The following is a 19,326-nucleotide window of genomic DNA, read 5'->3' on the forward strand; positions in this document are numbered from 1 at the left end:
AGTTTTTTTAAATGAAAGTAAGGAGCGACATTAAAACTTAAAACGAACAGAAATTACTGTTCAACGTCCTACAGCAACAGAATTACTGTTACTGTTCCTCCTCAACGTCCCGCTCTTTACGCTAAAGTTTTTTACTGTTTTAAAAAGTAGAGTTAAGAGAAAGAGTCAAACTTTTTCTCCTTTATTTTTCAGTTTTTTCCTTTTTTTATTTTTTTTTCTTTTTCAGTTTTTAGTTTTTTTTAGTTTTTTTATTAGTTTTTAGTTTTTTTTTTTAGTTTTTTTGTAGTTTTTACCTTTTTTTTAGTTTTTTTAGTTTTTTTTCTTTTTTAGTTTTTAGTTTTTTACCTTTTTTTGTTTTTTTTTAGTTTTTTAGCTTTTTTAGTTTTTTTAGTATTTTCTTTTTAGTTTTTTTTGTAGTTTTTACCTTTTTTAGTTTTTTTCTTCTTTTGTATTAATGCTAAAGCCAAGGTTCAAACCTGGAGCCTCTCGGACCTATAACCTGAAACATAACGCTTTACCAACTCAGGTACTTGGGCTTGAATGCATTCGTTTTGAGCAGCTTCCTCAGGTGTTGCCATTGTAGGTTCTTCAGTCATTTTACAATTAGAAATTTCTCTTTCAACGATCTTCTTACAATTAAAAAAAAGTCTTTGAACGATATTCTTAAATAACTGTGTCCTGGTCGTCATTTATATTCCCTGTGTCCCGGTCGTCATTTGTAATCCCAGTCTGTAATTTCTCTTTGAGTGTCCCGGTCGTCATTTATACTAAATAAAAAATAAAATTTATAAACTAAAAGCCGGGACACAGGGAATATAAATGACGACCGGGACACTCAAAGAGAAATTACAGACTGGAACACTGGGACACAAATAACGACCGGGAGATATAAATGACGACCGGGACACTCAAAGATAAATTACAGACCGGGACACCGGGACACAAATGACGACCGGGACACAGGGAATATAAATGACGAACAGGACGCTCAAAGAGAAATTACAGACTGGGACACTGGGACACAAATGACGACCGGGATTCTGGGAATATAAATGACGACCGGGACACAGGGAATGTTCGATTAGCAATCACCATCAACAAAGCTCAAGGGCAATCATTAGAATAATGAGGTATAGATCTGAATGCGGATTGTTTTTCCCATGGACAATTATAAATAGATTGTCAGGTAATAAATAGATTGTCAGGTTTATCGACTCTTGAACATGCAACATATAATCGTCCATGGGAAAAACAATCCGTATTCAGATCTATACTTCATTATTCTGATGATTGCCCTTGAGCTTTTTTGATGGTGATTGCTAATCAAACATTCCCTGTGTCCCCATCGTCATTTATATATCCCTTCTGTGCCCTCGGTGTCCCCGTTGTAGTTGTGTTCCTGTGTCCCAGTCGTCATTTATAGTCGACAAACATGACGTCAGTTGACGCACAAACATGACGCCAGTCGACACACACGTCCCAGTCGTCATTTGTGTCCCGGTGTCCCAGTCTGTAATTTCTCTTTGAGTGTCCCCGTCGTCATTTATATTCCGTGTGTCCCGGTCTGTATATACATTCGTTTTCGAATTGGTAATTGATGAAATAATTTTTTGTTTTTTTCCTTTTTTTCTTTTTATTTTTTTTTTTGGTTTTTACCTTTTTTTTAGCTTTTTTCTTTTTTTTTCTTTTTTCTTTTTAGTTTTTTTGTAGTTATTACCTTTATTAGTTTTTTTTTAGTTTAATTTTTTTAGTTTTCTGTTTTTCCTTTATTTTTCAGTTTCTTTCCTTTTTTTAGTTTTTTTTCTTTTTCAGTCTTTTGTATTAATGCTAAAGCCAAGGTTCGAACCTGGAAAATGACGCTTTACCAACTCAGCAACTTCGGCTTGAACACATTTACCTTTTTTAGTTTTTTTATTTTTATTTTTTTTAGTTTTCTTTTTCTCCTTTATTTTTCAGTTTTTTTTCCTTTTTTTAGTTTTTTTATTAGTTTTTAGTTGTTTTTTTCTTTTTTTTGTAGTTTTCACCTTTTTTTAGTTTTTTGTCTTTTTTAGTTTTTTTGTAGTTTTTATCTTTTTTAGTTTTTTTTTTCTTCTTTTGTATTAATGTTAAAGCCAAGGTTCGAACCTGGAACCTCTCAGACCTAGAACCTGGAACATAACGCTTTACCAACTCAGCTACTTCGGCTCGAATACATTTACCTGTTTTATTTATTTTTTTAATTTTCTTTTTCTCCTTTATTTTTCAGTTTTTTCTTTTTTTATTTATTTTTTTTCAGTTTTTAGTTTTTTTTATTAGTTTTTAGTTGATTTTTTCTTTTTAATTTTTTGTAGTTATTACCTTTTTTTATTTTTTTCTTAGTTTTTTTTCTTTTTTAGTTTTTAGTTTTTTACCTTTTTTTTAGTTTTTTTGTAGTTTTTACCTTTTTTAGTTTTTTTCTTCTTTTGTATTAATGCTAAAGCCAAGGTTCGAACCTGGAACCTCTCGGACCTAGAACCTGGAACATAACGCTTTACCAACTCAGCTACTTCGGCTTGAATACATTCGTTTTTGAATTGGTATATGATGAAATTGCTGCAGTTTTTTTCCTAGTCTGACGTCAGTCGACAGACAGACAAACAACTTATTTTTATATATTTAGATATATCATACATAAAAATAAGTTGTCTGTGTGTCGAGTGACGTCATGTTTGTGTGTCGACTGGCGTCATGTTTGTCGACTGACGAAATTACAGACCGGAACATCGGGACACAAATTCGATTAGCAATCACCATCAACAAAGCACCGGGACACAGGGAATAAAAATGACGACCAGGACACTCAAAGAGAAATTACAGACTTGGACGACCGCGACACTCAAAGAGAAATTACAGACTGGGACACCGGGACACAAATGACGACCGGGACACAGGGAAACAACTACAACGGGGACGCTGGGGGGCACAGGGGGATACATAAATGACGACGGGGACACAGGGAATGTTCGATTAGCAATCACCATCAACAAAGCTCAAGGGCAATCATTAGAATAATGAGGTATAGATCTGAATACAGATTGTTTTTCCCATGGACAATTATATATTGCATCTTCAAGAGTCGGTAAACCTGACAATCTATTTATATGCACAGACAATGGGACAGCCAAGAATGTTGTATATTCGGAAGTTTTACGTAGTTAAATATATATATATATATATATATATATATATATATATATATTTATATATATATATATATATATATATATATATATATATATATATATATATATATATATATATATATATATATATATACAATTATATGTATATATTGCATGTTCAATTATATGCACAATTACAATTACATTGCATGTTTTTGAGTTGGTATATGATGAAATAGTTCAGACGTCATATGCGGACAGACAGACAACTTATTTATATATATATATGTTTATATATATATATATATATATATATATATATATATATATATATATATATATATATACATATATATATATATATATATATATATATATATATATATATATATATATATATATATATATAATATAAATATATGGCGCGCAAAACTTACAGCACCTGTCCTCTGCCTATGGAAGGTTGTATAGACCCTAAAGTTTTTGGTATCTGATCTCTTGAACTAAAGGCAGGAAAGGCGTGGGGGGGGCTAGTTGCCCTTTTATCACTTGACTATTTAAAAGGGCCCTAGAACTTCCGATTTCCAATGGAATGAGTCCCTTCCAAACGTTATACAACCACCCCTTCCATATGAATTTCCTCTGAAAAAGAAATAATTAAACATTGAAATCTTATGGTCTTTATTATAGGCAGTGCTATAGCGTTGCCTCTGAGTACTTAATGCTCAAAATTGTTTCTTGCAGGAAATTTGTTTGATTTTTGACAACTGAATTTTCCCACATTGGTATATATATATATATATATATATATATATATATATATATATATATATATATATATATATATATATATATATATATATATATATATATTGCTTTAATTTAGATTACAGCCTTCAGCCGTGCAATTCAATTCTGTCAATTTTTATCTTTCTCTTCGACAGAGCACATTCCCAGTCTTATTGATTTTAAAGGGAAAGATGCCACTAATAAAACAACCTAAGAGTTCTTAGCCCTTCCCTTCTACCTTCAGCACAAGTCTCTAAACGTTAGAGATGATTTAAGAAATCTGTTAGACTCAGATTGTATTTCAAGGAATTTAATGATTCTCGTTCTTTTCGAAAGCAGATCATTTGAGACGGCACATTTCAGAAGGAAATGCCATACAATTGTCTTCAATGAGGAGCCTCACCGTTTTAGAATAGTTCTTAATCCTTTCGGCAGATTCTTTAGTGTCACCGAGGAGCCCAGACACTTCAGTTTGTTCTGTTCAATTGTCCTCTCTGGAAAGAAAACTGAAGAAAGCTTTATTCAGACACTAGTAAGGATAATTAAAACCAGTCCTGCGAATAATCCATTGCCCATTCAGGATGTATCCGAGAAGTGAATAAGGAGGTCATCGGTTTTCTAATAAATATTGGTGTTTACCCATATGACCGACTTTTTTCTATAAAAAAAAAGAAGAAAAATTGCGTGAATTAGTGAATTCTGAAGACTCTAGTCGAAGAAAAGAATTATTTAAGATTGCCCCTTTTAAAATGACTTAGGCTAAATCTGATCTCTGAGTATTATCCAAGAAATGGCCAGACAGCCACAGAAACCACCCATTGTAGCAAGAGCCCTAAAAAGTTTTGTTAATAGTATGGACCTTTCCCACCTATTCCATCCATAAAGAAGATTTCTTTATAAGCCAATTGTAATCCTAATAGACAACCTTTCAGGTAGTCCTGAAAAAAAAGAAGAAACTCACAAAAAAAAGAACAAAAAACTCGGTAACTGATAAGTAAAGATGTGTAACATGTCTTTGTAATCTTTATCTAGTTGATTTTCTTTTTAAAAATAATAGCTGATGGAAAAAGATCGTTGCGATGTCAAGATATACTTTCTAAATTTTTATCATAAATTAAAATTAACCGCACAATTGCGGAGTCATTGTTTTGTTTTGATATAGTACTATATAAATAAACTTGCTGCGGAATAAGATAAAAGTTAAAACTGCGACTATGTTCTCATTTTTCCTTTTTTACGAGAACAGGATTAAAAAGTGGTCACAATTAAATCATAGTTATCTCCATGGAATTTTTCGTGATGCAAGATTTTCCCATTTTCACAATTAGCATATTAAAAACAAATGGGAAAAGTGCTTAGCAATTGCTGAAGCTTCAGTATTATGCAATCAATTTCCTTTGAGTATTTACTTTCCTTCTAGCATTTCTTCTGACTTTATTTCACCCGAGTAAAATAGTTCAGAAAATAATTCAAGAATAGCCGATTACTAGACTTTAGAAATCAATGGCTACTTCACATTCCAGTGCTATTTGAGTTGGCTACTTATTTGAATACCAGTCTAATTAAGTATTTGTAGATAATATATAGGTGTCATTTTAGTAAGATTTAAACACCGAAACGCTTACAAAGATTAAAAAAAAAACAGATTTTTCCCAAAGGTGATGTTTGGGTTTCTCATTTACAGGAACCAAGTATCAAGAATTGTTGGGGGGAGTTAAGTCAGCAGAGAACCCTAATTGAACCGGGTGCATGTATAATTCCCTTTTGTGGGACATCTATGCTTTGGGCGATGCGCAATCGGACGAGAATTTAAGAATTTGTTTCGATGGAAGTGAGGGTAGGGTGTAAATTCGAAAGCACGAATGGGACAGGTGAATTATATGAAAAACATAGGAAATGTATCCCTTCATAGGGAAAAGACGTCGGTGGTCAATACATTTTCCCGTGATTTGTCCGATTCCAGTAAAATTGATACTCATTTACCCTGTCTTGACCTATCACCTAGGAAACTCGGGCAACAGAAAACTTATATTGTGTTTTTTCGCATAAGGTTATCTATCTGATTTCTGGCCTAGGCTTTTCTATCTCTAGGACCGTCTGTGATTCTCCAGGTATTTACAATAATAATAAAAAATATACTCGAATTATTTTTCAGAGAAAAGTAAAGAGCGATATTACAGATTAAGAAACTAATTTCTCTGCTAAGTTGAGATTATGTGATAAGTCAGACAAAAATGAACATAAGTTGCTATGAATAGCGATTTTAAACCCATAGCAAACATAAATTACACTGACGAATGAAGTCTAACTTAAAACAAATCCATACTATCCTAAAAAGTAATTGGACTTCCGGGTCGTTCAAAGCCATCAATAAATAAACAGAAAATGTACCATTTGTAATTTCATTAATTGACAGTTGATTGCTTCTTGTAAAAGCAAATATCTCTTTCTTAACGACTGCAGTTTTTTGTAAGGATGATATCTCTCAAATTTAACTTTGTAACTTAGAATTAGTTTGCATAAAGGTGCTACAGCAGGTACTGTCAGAGGGGGAAATGGTGTCAGGCCCCTTAATTAAATCTCAAGACTGCTTGCATATTTTGTGAACAAAGATTGCAAGGTATCAGTCATTTTGCAGTATGCTCCTTTAGCAGGGATTCCGTCACCTATTCGAATGGTTGCATAGCTACTGGTGATCCTGGCTTTTAATTATAGTTTAATAAATTCCTTATCAATTTCCTCCGGTAAAAGAAGGTTGCCAATTATGCCTGACGAAAACAGTTAAGCTTAAGATGTTCTTGTTATGTCGCTCTTTGACACTCAAATTTTTGACACTCAAAGAAGGTTGCCAATTGTGCCTGACGAAAACAGTTAAGCTTAAGATGTTCTTGTTGATCTGTGTCGCTCTTTGACACTGCTGGTTGTCCAACCTGCAGTGTCAAGTGGTCCAGCTGGTTGCAGTGGTCCAACCAGCTAATCTCAAGAATATGTACTTTCTATATTATTTGACAAGTTTCAAGATATATAGTAGACCAGTGTGCAAAAAAGCCAGTAGCATAGTAGCCATGTTACTTGGCAGTTTTCATGACAGTTTTCAAATGCCAGGGCTTCCACTATCCCCTAATTTGTCGGCAACTTTTGGTTTTTTTTTTTTTTAGTTCTCCTACTGGCCGCTTTAAAACTTTTTGTGTACCTGATTGCAGAATTCAGATTATTGGATATAAAGCTTATCAACCCGTTAGGCGTTTGGATCAGCGACAAGAGGTCAGACAAAATTTGTCCGGTGTTAATTATGACCCATATGGCCAAATAACAGCTTGGAATAAAATAAAGGGCTAATTTAGTGTGCATAAATCTTTGATATCTTATAGAACTCTCGAGCTCGTGAAGCGCAATTTCTGACATAGTTGCTTAATTTTTTAGCGTGAAATAACCACTTTTAAGGGAAGTCTATTTTTAACTGTATTGAAAATCGTTTTGATCGAATTACAATTGCCTAGAACAGATTACGATAACCAAAATTGAATTGTTTTTGCTCGAAAATAACAGTTTAATTACCGAATTGACCCATTCAATAACCCCTTAATTTTGCTTCCTTATCATGTTGAACGGAGTGACAGATACAGTAGTGACTCTGATGGATTTTACATACAGCTGCAGGAACAAATAGACGAGATCCCTGGTACACGTATGATGTTTCCGTTAGGAGACTAATGCTCGGACTGGTAGAAATCAGTACCTGAAATTAGTTAGAGAATCGGACGGTGTCCTGCTTAGGCAAGTTTGGTTTAAGGAAGGAAGATAGGAATGGTGATAAACTGTAACAATTTATTAGTACAATAATCTTGTTCTAAACGGTTCGGTGATCGGTCATAAAACGTTACGTTCATGATGGGAAGACGACTAACGTCAATTTATGCTATTGGAAATCGAAGATTCGTAGGATCGATACAGGGCACTAGGTTGTATAGAATGCAGTTACTGATATTAAAAATGAGGATATTTATGTAAGCAAGAAGACATAAATTGTAAATATATAAAGATTTAGCGTTAATTTAAGGTGTAAAGGATAACTATTTCTAAATGGTTTTAACGTTGGTAGGATCCAGGATGAGAATTTGAGAGTGACTTCATTTTTGTAAATAATTTGAACAAATTTAAAATTTGATTAAAGCCCAAATTCAAGTAAAAGTTTGTCCTGTGGTGGCGCAGTGGGTTTGACCTTAGCTTGGTAATACGGGACCCAGAGATCGAATCATGCTGCAACAATGCACTGCAGGGCCGACGCAGGGACCTTAGTAGTCAAGAAGCGTCGTTAATCTGATACAATCAAGTAAAAGTTTTTCTAATTTTCAATGAACCTTGTTGCAACTGTGTAATTTATATCCGTTTTTAAGTTTCAAGCTACGTATGGTAGTTCTTGATTTCCCATTCAAAACCTGTCTTTGTTTGGTGATGATACTTTTTTCTCGTTTTTTTTTAGGAGGCGAAAAGATATTGATGGCTGCAGGAGGAGCAACAGAGCCGTTTTGGGGACTCTATGCCGTTCATTTTGCACCAAGGGTCATGGAACTTATGGAGCAATATAGGATTGGCAAGTTTTTTCACAAATGTTTAATATTTATTATTACTATTTATTTAAGACAGGGTTCTATTAGCAGATTAAACAGTTTTAAAAAAAGAAATAATTATCAAAAAAAATTCTCAAAATAATTATCAAAAAATTATCAAAAGTAATATTTATTATTACTATTTATTTAAGACAGGGTTCTATAAGCAGATTAAACAGTTTTAAAAAAAGAAATAATTATGAAAAAAATTTCTCCGAAGCAGATTCTGTATCACAAACGCAGGTGAAATTGGAGAAAAAAAAAACTAAGACGAGCATTTATGCATTATTTTCCTTCATGCTGCCAAATTGATTGGAAAAAGTTAACGGCGATTTAATAGAATTACTGTTTCTGATTTAGTTAATCAGTTCCGTTTTATTTAAAATAAAATAATAAAGGAAATTATTTTCTGCTCACGTTTCATATTAACTGAGCTCTTTTTCACACTAGGCTCACCATACATGCTTGTTTGCAATAACATTTGTAGAACATATGGCAGTAGTAACTGCCTTTCAGGTCCGATGACACACATATCCCTTCAAATCCCAGCCCTGACCCTTGTTTTAAAGTTCTTTAAGACGCAGGTGTATTTTACGTCACAGGGAATTTTTCCTAAGAGATGCAGGTGCATGTTACATCAAAGGGGTTTGTTTACTTTGGTTTTTATCGAATAGCTTCTTTGATTCTTAAAAAAAAAGTTCAGGGCTTCTTTACTTCAGGATTTCGTTGGTTGTAATAGTTAAAAACCTACGAGACCCCCGCCAAATCAGGTTTTCATTTAAATAACCTGCAAGGGTTCTCCCTCAAGTAAGGACATGGTCCTTACATCATCTAATATATTCATGCTTTTCTGCCATTTCGTGTCAGTAAACAAGAGATTTTTGCTACCACTTTCTATGACTAGAACAGTTAGAGACTATTGATTTTTCATGGAACAAAGGCTTGTTGGTATCCCGCTATATCTAGGAAAATAGAAGCGTCATCCACTATTCTTCTAATGGGAACCGAGTAATTTTCTATTGTCTCCATGGGGCTATAAAAAAGAATATTAAAACGGAAATTTCATTAGTCTTACATAAGATCTTCAACGTGTCACATCCCAACTTTTAAAAAACAGATGTGTCTCAAAGATACTAACAGGTAAGTCCCTTTTTCTATACCCTCCTCCTACCAAAGAATAAGCTGGTCAACCCAAATGTAATCTACTATAATTCTCCATACTAGATAAAAATCTAAAAAAAACCCTTCCTCCAGCTATTACATAATTGCGAAAAAAATTCTGGGCTTCTTTACTTCAGGATTTCGTTGGTTGTTATGGTTAAAAACCTGCGAGACCCCCGCCAAATCAGGTTTTCATTTAAAAAACCTTTAAGGGTCCTCCCAAAGTAAGGACATGGTCCTTACATCATCCAATATATTCATGGTTTTCTGCCATTTCGTGTCAGTAAACAAGGGATTTTTGCTGCCACTTTCTATGACCAGAACAGTTGGAGAGACTATTAATTCTTCATTGATTTTTCAGCTATTACATTATAATCACAATGATAGAATAATCTTGTTTTCTCGCAAAATTCATTAAAACGCTATTAAGCTGCTTTCAAGCAGGTTGCCAAAAAAGGTATAAACAGGTGGGCTGTTTTAAACCCTTAATGACCTAAAGGCTTTTCTGTCGGACAGCTGCTCTTCTAATAATTAGGTGAAATGGCTCTTACTTGCCGGTAAATTTGAACACCATGATATCACAAGCAAATCGCAAATTGGCGAGTTATGATTGAAAATAATCCTTGATTGTAGTGCGAAATGCTCTTTAAAATGTAATTTATTTAGGCATTGATTGAGGGGGACACGGGTAAACGTTTTTATTTTAGAAATAGAGGTGCTATCAAACAAGTTTCTTTCTGACAATAATATCGAGTTATGTGAGAGCCTTTTTTCCTCTAGCGTATTCCATAATACATGTTTCTCATAAAATTCAAGTTTAGCTTCTTTTCACTATCTTAAAAAAAAGGATTAGGGGATAATTGCGTGAAAGGGTTTTTACCAGCCAGCAAATTTGAACACTATGATATCACAAGCTAATTGCAGATTGGCGAGTTTTGGTTAAACATAATCCTTGATTTCAGTGTCAAATGCTCTGAAAAATATAACTTATCTAGGCATTAAATGAGGGGGCGTGGGTCATATTCTTTCATTATAGTAATAAAAAATAGCAAACAATTCTCTTTCTGACAGTAATATCGAATTATTTAAGAGCCCTCTTGTCCCCTAATAGCGGTCAGTTGTAACCCTGAAGTAAAAAATAGCGAACAATTTTCTTTCTGGCAGTAATATCGAATTATTTAAGAGCCCCCTCGTCCCCTAATAGCTGTCAGTTGTAACCCTGAAGTTTATTGACATAAACTTGCCATAGAATATATTCTATGGCTTTTTTCCTCTAGCGTATTCTATACTACATATTTGTTATAAAATTCAAGTTTAGGTACTTTTCATTATCTTGAAAAGGGGATCAGGTTAGGAAAATGGGGAGGGGGCGGTAGACTTGTTCCTGAAAGTATTATGAAGTATGTACCAGGCTTATTTTACCGCTCTTAAAGGAAATAAATGTAAATCAATGTACTTGTATCCAAACAAAACTCTGTATTCTCAATTGTGATCTGGATTTTGAATTCTTGGCCTGGAATTGAAGTACTAAAATTCTCAGGAGGGCGAATATTGGCATATTTTTTAAAGCTTTGATTTGAAAAAGTTTCTCGTGAAAACTACTTCTAAACTTAAATATATGCATATAAAGTTGACAATTTAATTGGATAGGGAGGGTTTTTGACAATGATAAAAAAGGGGAAAGTAATTAAGTACCAGGGTATTTTTCAAAATGTTCTTCTATTACATTTAAAAGCACTTGTGGTTTTATACCTCATATGTTTTCTTTTACTATATTATAGTACGAATAAAAGCAAAAAATTTAATTGAGGAATGAAAATACTTATTTGGACTATCTGATTCTATTTTTGGTTAGTTGAATTCTTCACTTTTGCTTTAAAAAAGTTTCTTTTATCGTCGCGGGTTGTGAAAACTATGGTTTTTCTAGTATCGATATAGAATGGGTGGGGATGCGATAGAGGCGAGTTAAATTTAAGTGGGGGACGTTTTGAAAATGAGATGTAGTTTTTTACTACATGAAAAAACTAAGAGTTGATTTCTTTTTAGGGAAAATTTGGACTAATGCCCTCCCCAAAAAAAGCGAGGGTATGCGATGTGGGGACTTCAATTGCCATCCTCCAAGGGAAGAGTTTTGGCCAATCTGTGCTCCGGACTTCGAGTCCTGCACCTTATGACAGTGAAGCTGCTGGACCCTTGACGCTCTTCATGCAAGTCCACGATGCGCCCCCTTTGGCCCTCTAACATGCAAGTTGTCGATCTTGATGTGAGTGTAAATCGTTTAATATTTCTCGAAAAAACTTACTGCTTTTTCTAGCTAATGTATATTCTTGTTCAGACTAACTAATGGAGACATAACTAGGATGTAGGGGGTCTTGATCGCCACTTCTGCGAGGGGGGTTTAATGATATTGCCTTATCCTAAAAATAATCTTTTTTCACCCTAATAAATGCTTTGAAGGGCTTTTCGCTGAAAACTAAAATTTTCTGGGAACTATTAACAGCACTGACGATATTACCCATTTTTAAAAAGTAATACATTCCTTCTAGTTTATAATAGGGGTTCCCCTGCCAATAGCTTTTAGGGAAGACCCCAGGGAAATAGTTAAAATAAGAAATTCCTTTCAAGTTGATAAAAGAGGGAATAAATAGGACCTTCCTGTTTCTAAAAATCTCAGTCTCAGATTAATATTCTTTTCACAGCTTAAAATTATAAAATTCTTGAAGAGATTTTTTTTTCTTTTTCTGAACGTGCCCGGAAATGAGCTCCCACCTTGGATCAAAGATCTGGTGACGGACTTCTTTGGAGCCCAGACAATGGACACTAGCATTGCCTACGTAAGTTTTTAAGACTCTTTAGAACATTATAATACCTGAAAAGCATGGAGAGCACACTCTGTTCATATTTATTTGGAAAATTTCTGGTCTTTAATTTATGGCGCTTAGTATAGGATCCATGGGTGCTAAGGGTCAACCTATGTGGTAATTTCTGATATTAAATTCTTAACTGGTAGTGTGAGGGCTATGGTTGTGAAGCGTCAACTTATGCGGTAATTTCCGGTATTAAATTTTTAACTGATAGTTAGAGCGCTGTGGACCCAAAGGGTCGACTTATAGAATAATTTCTGACTATTCAATTCTTAACTGGTAGTGTGGTCTCAATGTAACCGAAGGCCACTCTTAAATGTAACGCATTCTTTTTTCAGTCTAATACAAATTCTTTCACAGGACGAAATCAAAAGTGTTTCAATGAGTTAATAAGCTCTTATTATTTTCTAGGTTCACATACCAGCATTACCATGTACACCAGGGCCCTAAATTGAGAACTTATTGTCACCGCCTTCATAATTTCGCGGTACTCTCTGTACGGGCCCAGTTGGAAGTGAACGCGAAAAGTGTTATAGTGCGAGGGTGAGCCCTATTTATACACTTTCCCCCAATTTCGATTTAGACACATTCTTCAGGGATCTCAGCCTCGACGCAGAATTTTTTGGACAATCTCTTAGTGCTAGTGCCTTCTAACGAGGTCGAGAAGGTGCTAGAAGAACAGGCGCTCTACCTCCCTCACAGTGTCATGGAGGAACCAGAAGAAAGTGGCGCCGACTCATACCCTGTTTTACCTGAATTTTATCTAGCTGATATAGCTTTGTGCAACTTTAATATTTTTAGAGCTGAGTTTTAAGACCCATTTAACACTCTTTACAAGTGATAGTATCCATACGGATCCGACAGACAGAGCACACTCCTATGTCATCAAGATTCGGGCACTTCTAGAAAAACACATTCGGGAGGTGGGAGGTAGTGGCAGCCTTAAGCATCCATCACCCCAGTTTTTTTTTAATGAAAAGACGAGTGATATGCTTTCGCACTACCTGCGAATTTAGATACGAACAGTTCACCAGCCAACATAATTTTGAGGGTGTTTTTCGGATTGGGTGGGTAGTATTTTGAATGGAACGGAAAATCGCAATGAAAATGTGACGAAACTTAAAAAGAAATTCGTTTTAAAGGGTGGGAGGAATGAATTGAAAAAATATAATGCAGATTTGAAGTTTTGTCAGGATGTACAACATTTTCGTTTTGACAGGGGCTTAGAGTGATTAAAGTATTCAGTCCTCGTCGCAGGGCAAAAACCTTCGAAGATGAATGGTGTTAATAAGATATATATGGACGATTTGGCAGGTGATGGGGGTGGAGAGGATTCAGAGTTTCCTTAAGTTAGTTTTAACTGTTTAATGGGGCAATATCTTGTAACAATCAAGGGGATATTTATTTTTGAGAGGGCTAACGAACATTTAAAGATTAGGGTTTCAGTTTTACATTATGATACAGAGATTGAAGAAGGGGAACTTAAAGTTAAAAGGAGGTTAATATATTAGGTATTGGCTTCGTCCATTGAATCGTTAAAATACTGGGTATAGCTTTTTTACTAGGCTGCCAGTGAACCAGATGCAACTGGATATTTCTTTTCTATTAACAATATTAGCCGAGTTTTAAGTCAAGGGAAAGGTTTCAGTTAACGCTACTATTGTGAGTTAAAATTGAAATATCACTTGAGGCACTGTAAGCGTCACTTATACCAGTCCGTGGAGACGGTTGTGGAGACAATGTTATCTTACAGTCTTAAGAAATGTCAAAGTTTGCTCTTGCAGAGCGGCATGTTGGCATTAGATATTAAAGTCAAACTTATGGATGTGTGCGATCCATCAAGACAGGTTGTTGGCTATGTAACTTTCAAACACCGAAGAATATTGAATTTTTTGATCCTCTTGGCCTATTGTATACATTCTACGCACCCCACATTTATGTGAGTTGTTTATCACATGGTATGTGTGTCTTTTTAGATTTCTTCTTCGACGTATAGGTAACCATCGTTAAGGATAAGTGGCGGCAGCTCGTCAGGATTCAACTTGCATTTATTTTGTCATGTAAAGTCAGGTTAGATTTTCTACTATATAATGTAACTTCATTTTTATTATATCTCTTCGTAAAGTCAATAATACTATTTCGATTCATATTGTAAAATTCACGTGTTTCAATTTGTTGATTTGAAGCAATGTCAACACGATATTGTCATTTGAAGAATCACTTTCTTTAACAGCCTTATAAAAATTTGTAGGTTATAATTATAGTAACCTGCATCTTCACAGTGATGACATAAAAACCTGACTTTCTTTTATTTCAGCAATTGAAGCTTACACCAGGTTCTTCTTCCCATAACAATTTAAAACTACGACGATACCAGTCTCTTAAAAATAAACTGAAATCACTTTTATGGTTTTTTGCAATCATGCCAGGGTAAGAATTTTCCCATTTATCACATTTATCGTATTGACAATTGGAGCGTAGGAAACCTCTAGTATGAGAGTCACAAGTCTCTTCAAGACAGGAATTACAGTTTTTTACTCTGCTGCGTATCGCTTTATGCAACGTACATAGATTGCATCATCCACACTTTTCATTATAGTCATCAATAATAGTACATTTCTCACAAGATAACCAGCTGCTCTATGTATGCAAACATGATGAACATGTGTAAAACATTTTTTCAATGTTGACTCTCTCGCTGCTAAAAAGAAACTGACTCACGATCAATAAAATGAATGTCTTTTAGAAGGAGGAGTAACTGAATGACGTTTCAAAACTTGTTTAGACAAAATTTATGACTTAGTTCTTGTTGCCTTGCAAAATGGCCGTTTAGGCAGCCGTTAAAGGCGTAATCACAATATTATTTTGTTTTGTTTTATTTAATCTATATAAACAAATTGTTAAAAGCATCTGGGCCACGACGTAAAAGTTTTATACAAAAGTCCAAAGATGGAGACTCATTTCTCATTCATTAAGCGTTCTTTGAGAAAATATTTTACTTTGAAAAGATAACTCTATGAAGTTACCATCTTGAATCAAGCATTTTTCCAAAGTCACTAGATTTCCTTTAATTTTCAATCTGTTCACTTTATTCATTTTTAATCCTGACACTCTCACTACCAAATATAGACTAACTAAGGATCTCGCTAGTATCGAACTTACTCCTTTTTTTATAGATTGATTCATGGTTTATTGAATGTATTGGTGGGTAACTATCAATGGTGCTAGTAGCATCGTTTTTCATCAATCCATGTTTAAATTCCTTGCTGGTAATCTCCGCTAGTGCTCTTTTTATTTTTCCTGTTGTTTCTTAGTCTATAACCACCTTATTTTTACATAGGTTGCATTTTCGGCACCTAAACAAGATATGTTGCACGATAATGCTAAATGAGTATGCTTTCTTCTTTTTACCTTTTTTTGAATGGTAATAGCTGGAGGCTGGTAAGATTTATTGACGGGTAATGTGTTACCAGCAGCAAGAAATTGACCTTCTTCATCAACTAAAAGCTTTATGTTTGCGGTCTCTTTGAGCAATAACTTCTTTGGAAACATTACTCTCGCATATTCACCGCTATAACACTTACATATCCAATAGTGTTACCATTAGCACCTCTTTCATAATTGAAATATTTCTCTTTCTCGGCGTTCAATGCTACTGCAATGCTACACCTACAACGCAACACACACCTTCTTTTAAAATTTTATCTTCGCTTTTTAAAATAAGATGTATATGTTTACCCTTCCGCTATAGAAATTATACTGAACCAAATCTAGCAAGTCGCGCAAGATTGCGTCACCCTCAACTTAAATGACGTAATATACACCTGCGTCTTGAAGAACTTTAAAAAAGTGTCGGGGCAGGGATTTGAAGGGATGTGTGTGTCATTAGACCTGAAGGGTGGTCACTACTTATGGCAACAAACGGATTTTGACCTATATTAATACCAGTCAAATATCACATTATATATTTGATTGCGAAAAATACATTCATTGATTAGTTTCGTTTCTTTATAGTTTAAGTCAACATGCTTAACTATTTGAATCTACCACGCTGAGCCAAAATGTCTAAGCAGTTTCTTGAGGAATCCGCGTTCTGACTGTCGTCTTTTCTTTGTAATCCAAAATTCATCTTCGATACCAGTAGGTGAAATTAAAACTGCCTTTCTATAAGAACTGTTGATACATTTTTGTTTCTTTTGCAAATAAGGGTTAAGCCATTAGGTATTTTGTTTAAAGGGATAGCCGTATTTTAAACAAGTGATAAATTTGTTGATAAAGGGGGGCGACTTCCCAGTTCATATATCTAGTAATTTCTGTTCGTTTTGAGTTTGAGTTGCATATCAGTTTTTTGTTTGGTACACTATAAGTTCATTATTAGTATTATTTTTTTAAATATAATATTTGTTTCTTTTATCTTTAATCTCTGTCTTTTAATATCTGTTTTTTAACTGTAATTTGGGTGCAATAGGGACGACATCCTAGTTCATACATCTAGTAATTTCTGTTCGTTTTGAGGTTGAGTTGAATATCAGTTTTATTGTTGGTGCATTATAAGCTCATTATTGGTTTTATTTTTTATGTTAAATATCCGTTTGTTTTAACTTTATTATCTGTCTTTTAATATTTGTTTTCTTACTACAATTTGGATACAAGGGGAACAACTTCCCAGTTCATATATCTAGTAATTTCTGTTCGTTTTAAGTTTGATTTGAATGTCAGTTTTATTTTCGATACAATATAAGTTCATTATTGGTTTCACTTCTTATTAATCTAATATCCGTTTCTTTTACATTTTAGTTCATTGTTCATTGTAATGTCTGTTTGATTTTTGCTTTGCTCAAGACATAGCTTCGCTCTTTACTTAAAAAATTGCTTTTTTTAATATAAGTAAGATAATTATTAAGACGAGAAAGAATTGTCTTCTCAAAATCGTTGGTAAACACAGACAACAGAGAAATTAGCCGGTATTTGACTGGATCATTTCGTGTCCCCCCTTATATAATATGATGACTCGAGCGCACTTGATACTATTTGGGAAAACATCATGCTGAACGGAGAGTCTAATAATTTTTGTTCAGGAAGAAATAACGGAATAATTCTACAATTGTATAGCAATTCTATTAATTTCTGTATCATACGTTGGTTCCGAGAATATTGGCTTAACACAAGGTGGCCCAACTTAAGACCTGAAATTTTATTGTGTAGGAGAAGAATTAACAGCAAAAGTGGTTCTTTTTACCAATATTCGGAAAATATAGGGTAAATACATCTTGACATTCAGATATTTTTGCCCTCGAAATCCAGACTGATGGAGACTGCAAGGAGTGTCTAAGGACAGAGTTTATTAAATGCCAATTTTTTTGAATACCTTAGCACAATCTGAAAAACAATTAAAATAATACTTGGACTTGGCCTTTTGACACACAGAATTATAGATATTCCTGTAGATTTTGAATCGCTGAAAATAAATGGCATTCATTGAGGGGCTAGCAGACTTATGAGCCCCCGAGAGAATATTTTTCTCCTAAAACTCGTAAGGAAACATAAGGAATTACAAAGGTTATATGTTGTTCTTTGTTTTATGACACTCAAATTGCGATTTTAGTCCCATGTTTGCAAATAGTGACTTCAAAAACTAAAGCAATGATGTTTCAATCTTAGGGATTTTTAATAATTGCTCTTTAACTTTTGGAGCAGCTCCTTAATTAAAATCTGAATAGAAGACAACTCAACATATCCATATACAACGACGTGGAGGAAAGGGGGCTCAGGACAAATATCTCTACCTTGAATCCTCTAATCATATAGACTAAAATTTATATGATGACTTTGAATACAATTAGGTGTATGTGTCCAACTTTATACTTAAATTTATCCACGAAGCTTTATTTTTAAATATTCTTTTTGAGTTAGTTGGTGCATTTTCCCCTGAGACTGAACAGGGCGTTTTACCCTAGGTGGTTCGTTTTTAGACTTTTTTGAGCATTTTGATAATGCGAAAATTTACATCACAACGTTGGTTTCGTGACAATTGGAGCTGTCGATGCACGAAGGGTCAATTCGCTTGGTTATATATATTTACAAAGACACTATCTCTCAGACTTTGTGACTGAATTATCACTCTTCAAACTCCGTATGATCATCTATTTTTCATGAAGAGGTCCTAAAAAAAAATACATGGGAGAAAATGTTGCTCTTACCAAGTGAACCTTTTGCATTTGCTGCGATAATAGTTATTTGAGCCAGAGAATTACAATAGGCCTGAAATCTATTCTTTAAAGGATGTTCTATCTTGTTTAGTTTTTTTTTTTTTTTAGGAGAGGTTTGAGTTTCCTCTTGTAATAATTGTCCATTTATCGTTTTTATTTTGATCCTTCTAGGTAATTTACATGAGGACGATGTGATCGAAACTCCATCTGAAGAGGATGGACCTTATGGCCAAGAACCCGTCAGAAATAAAATATTAGTAGCTCGATCCTCGAAGCCATGTAATGCTGAAACTCCTCCTGAACTCTTAATACAAGATTTCATTACTCCAAAGTAAGTTATTTAATAATTCATTTATATTGTTCAATTACAGTCATCCCATAGGTATATATAAATTGTAGTCATCATCACCTAAATATTATAGTCATCCCTGTTTTAGCTTAGTGGATTAATGCTCTGGTTGGCAATACCGGGGACAGGGATAGATCCCCGCAGCAACAAGGCTGAATGACACACTTGCTGCTTGTCCCTTTAAAAAAGACCCTGCAACTGAAG

At 34.2% G+C, this 19,326-nt stretch overlaps 1 protein-coding gene across 2 annotated transcripts in view; it reads left to right on the top strand.

The window, feature by feature from the left end:
* LOC136040409 (sulfite oxidase-like) overlaps positions 1-19,326 on the top strand; it is an 86,060-nt gene that overhangs the window by 24,515 nt on the left and 42,219 nt on the right. For both annotated transcript variants that reach the window (XM_065724692.1, XM_065724685.1), the window contains exons 4-5: positions 8,413-8,523; positions 18,945-19,104. In XM_065724692.1, the coding sequence (XP_065580764.1) occupies positions 8,413-8,523; positions 18,945-19,104 (271 nt within the window). The remainder of the gene's footprint in view (positions 1-8,412; positions 8,524-18,944; positions 19,105-19,326) is intronic.

This window comes from Artemia franciscana, chromosome 2 (genome assembly GCF_032884065.1).
Source record: "Artemia franciscana chromosome 2, ASM3288406v1, whole genome shotgun sequence".
Lineage (NCBI taxonomy): Eukaryota > Metazoa > Arthropoda > Branchiopoda > Anostraca > Artemiidae > Artemia > Artemia franciscana.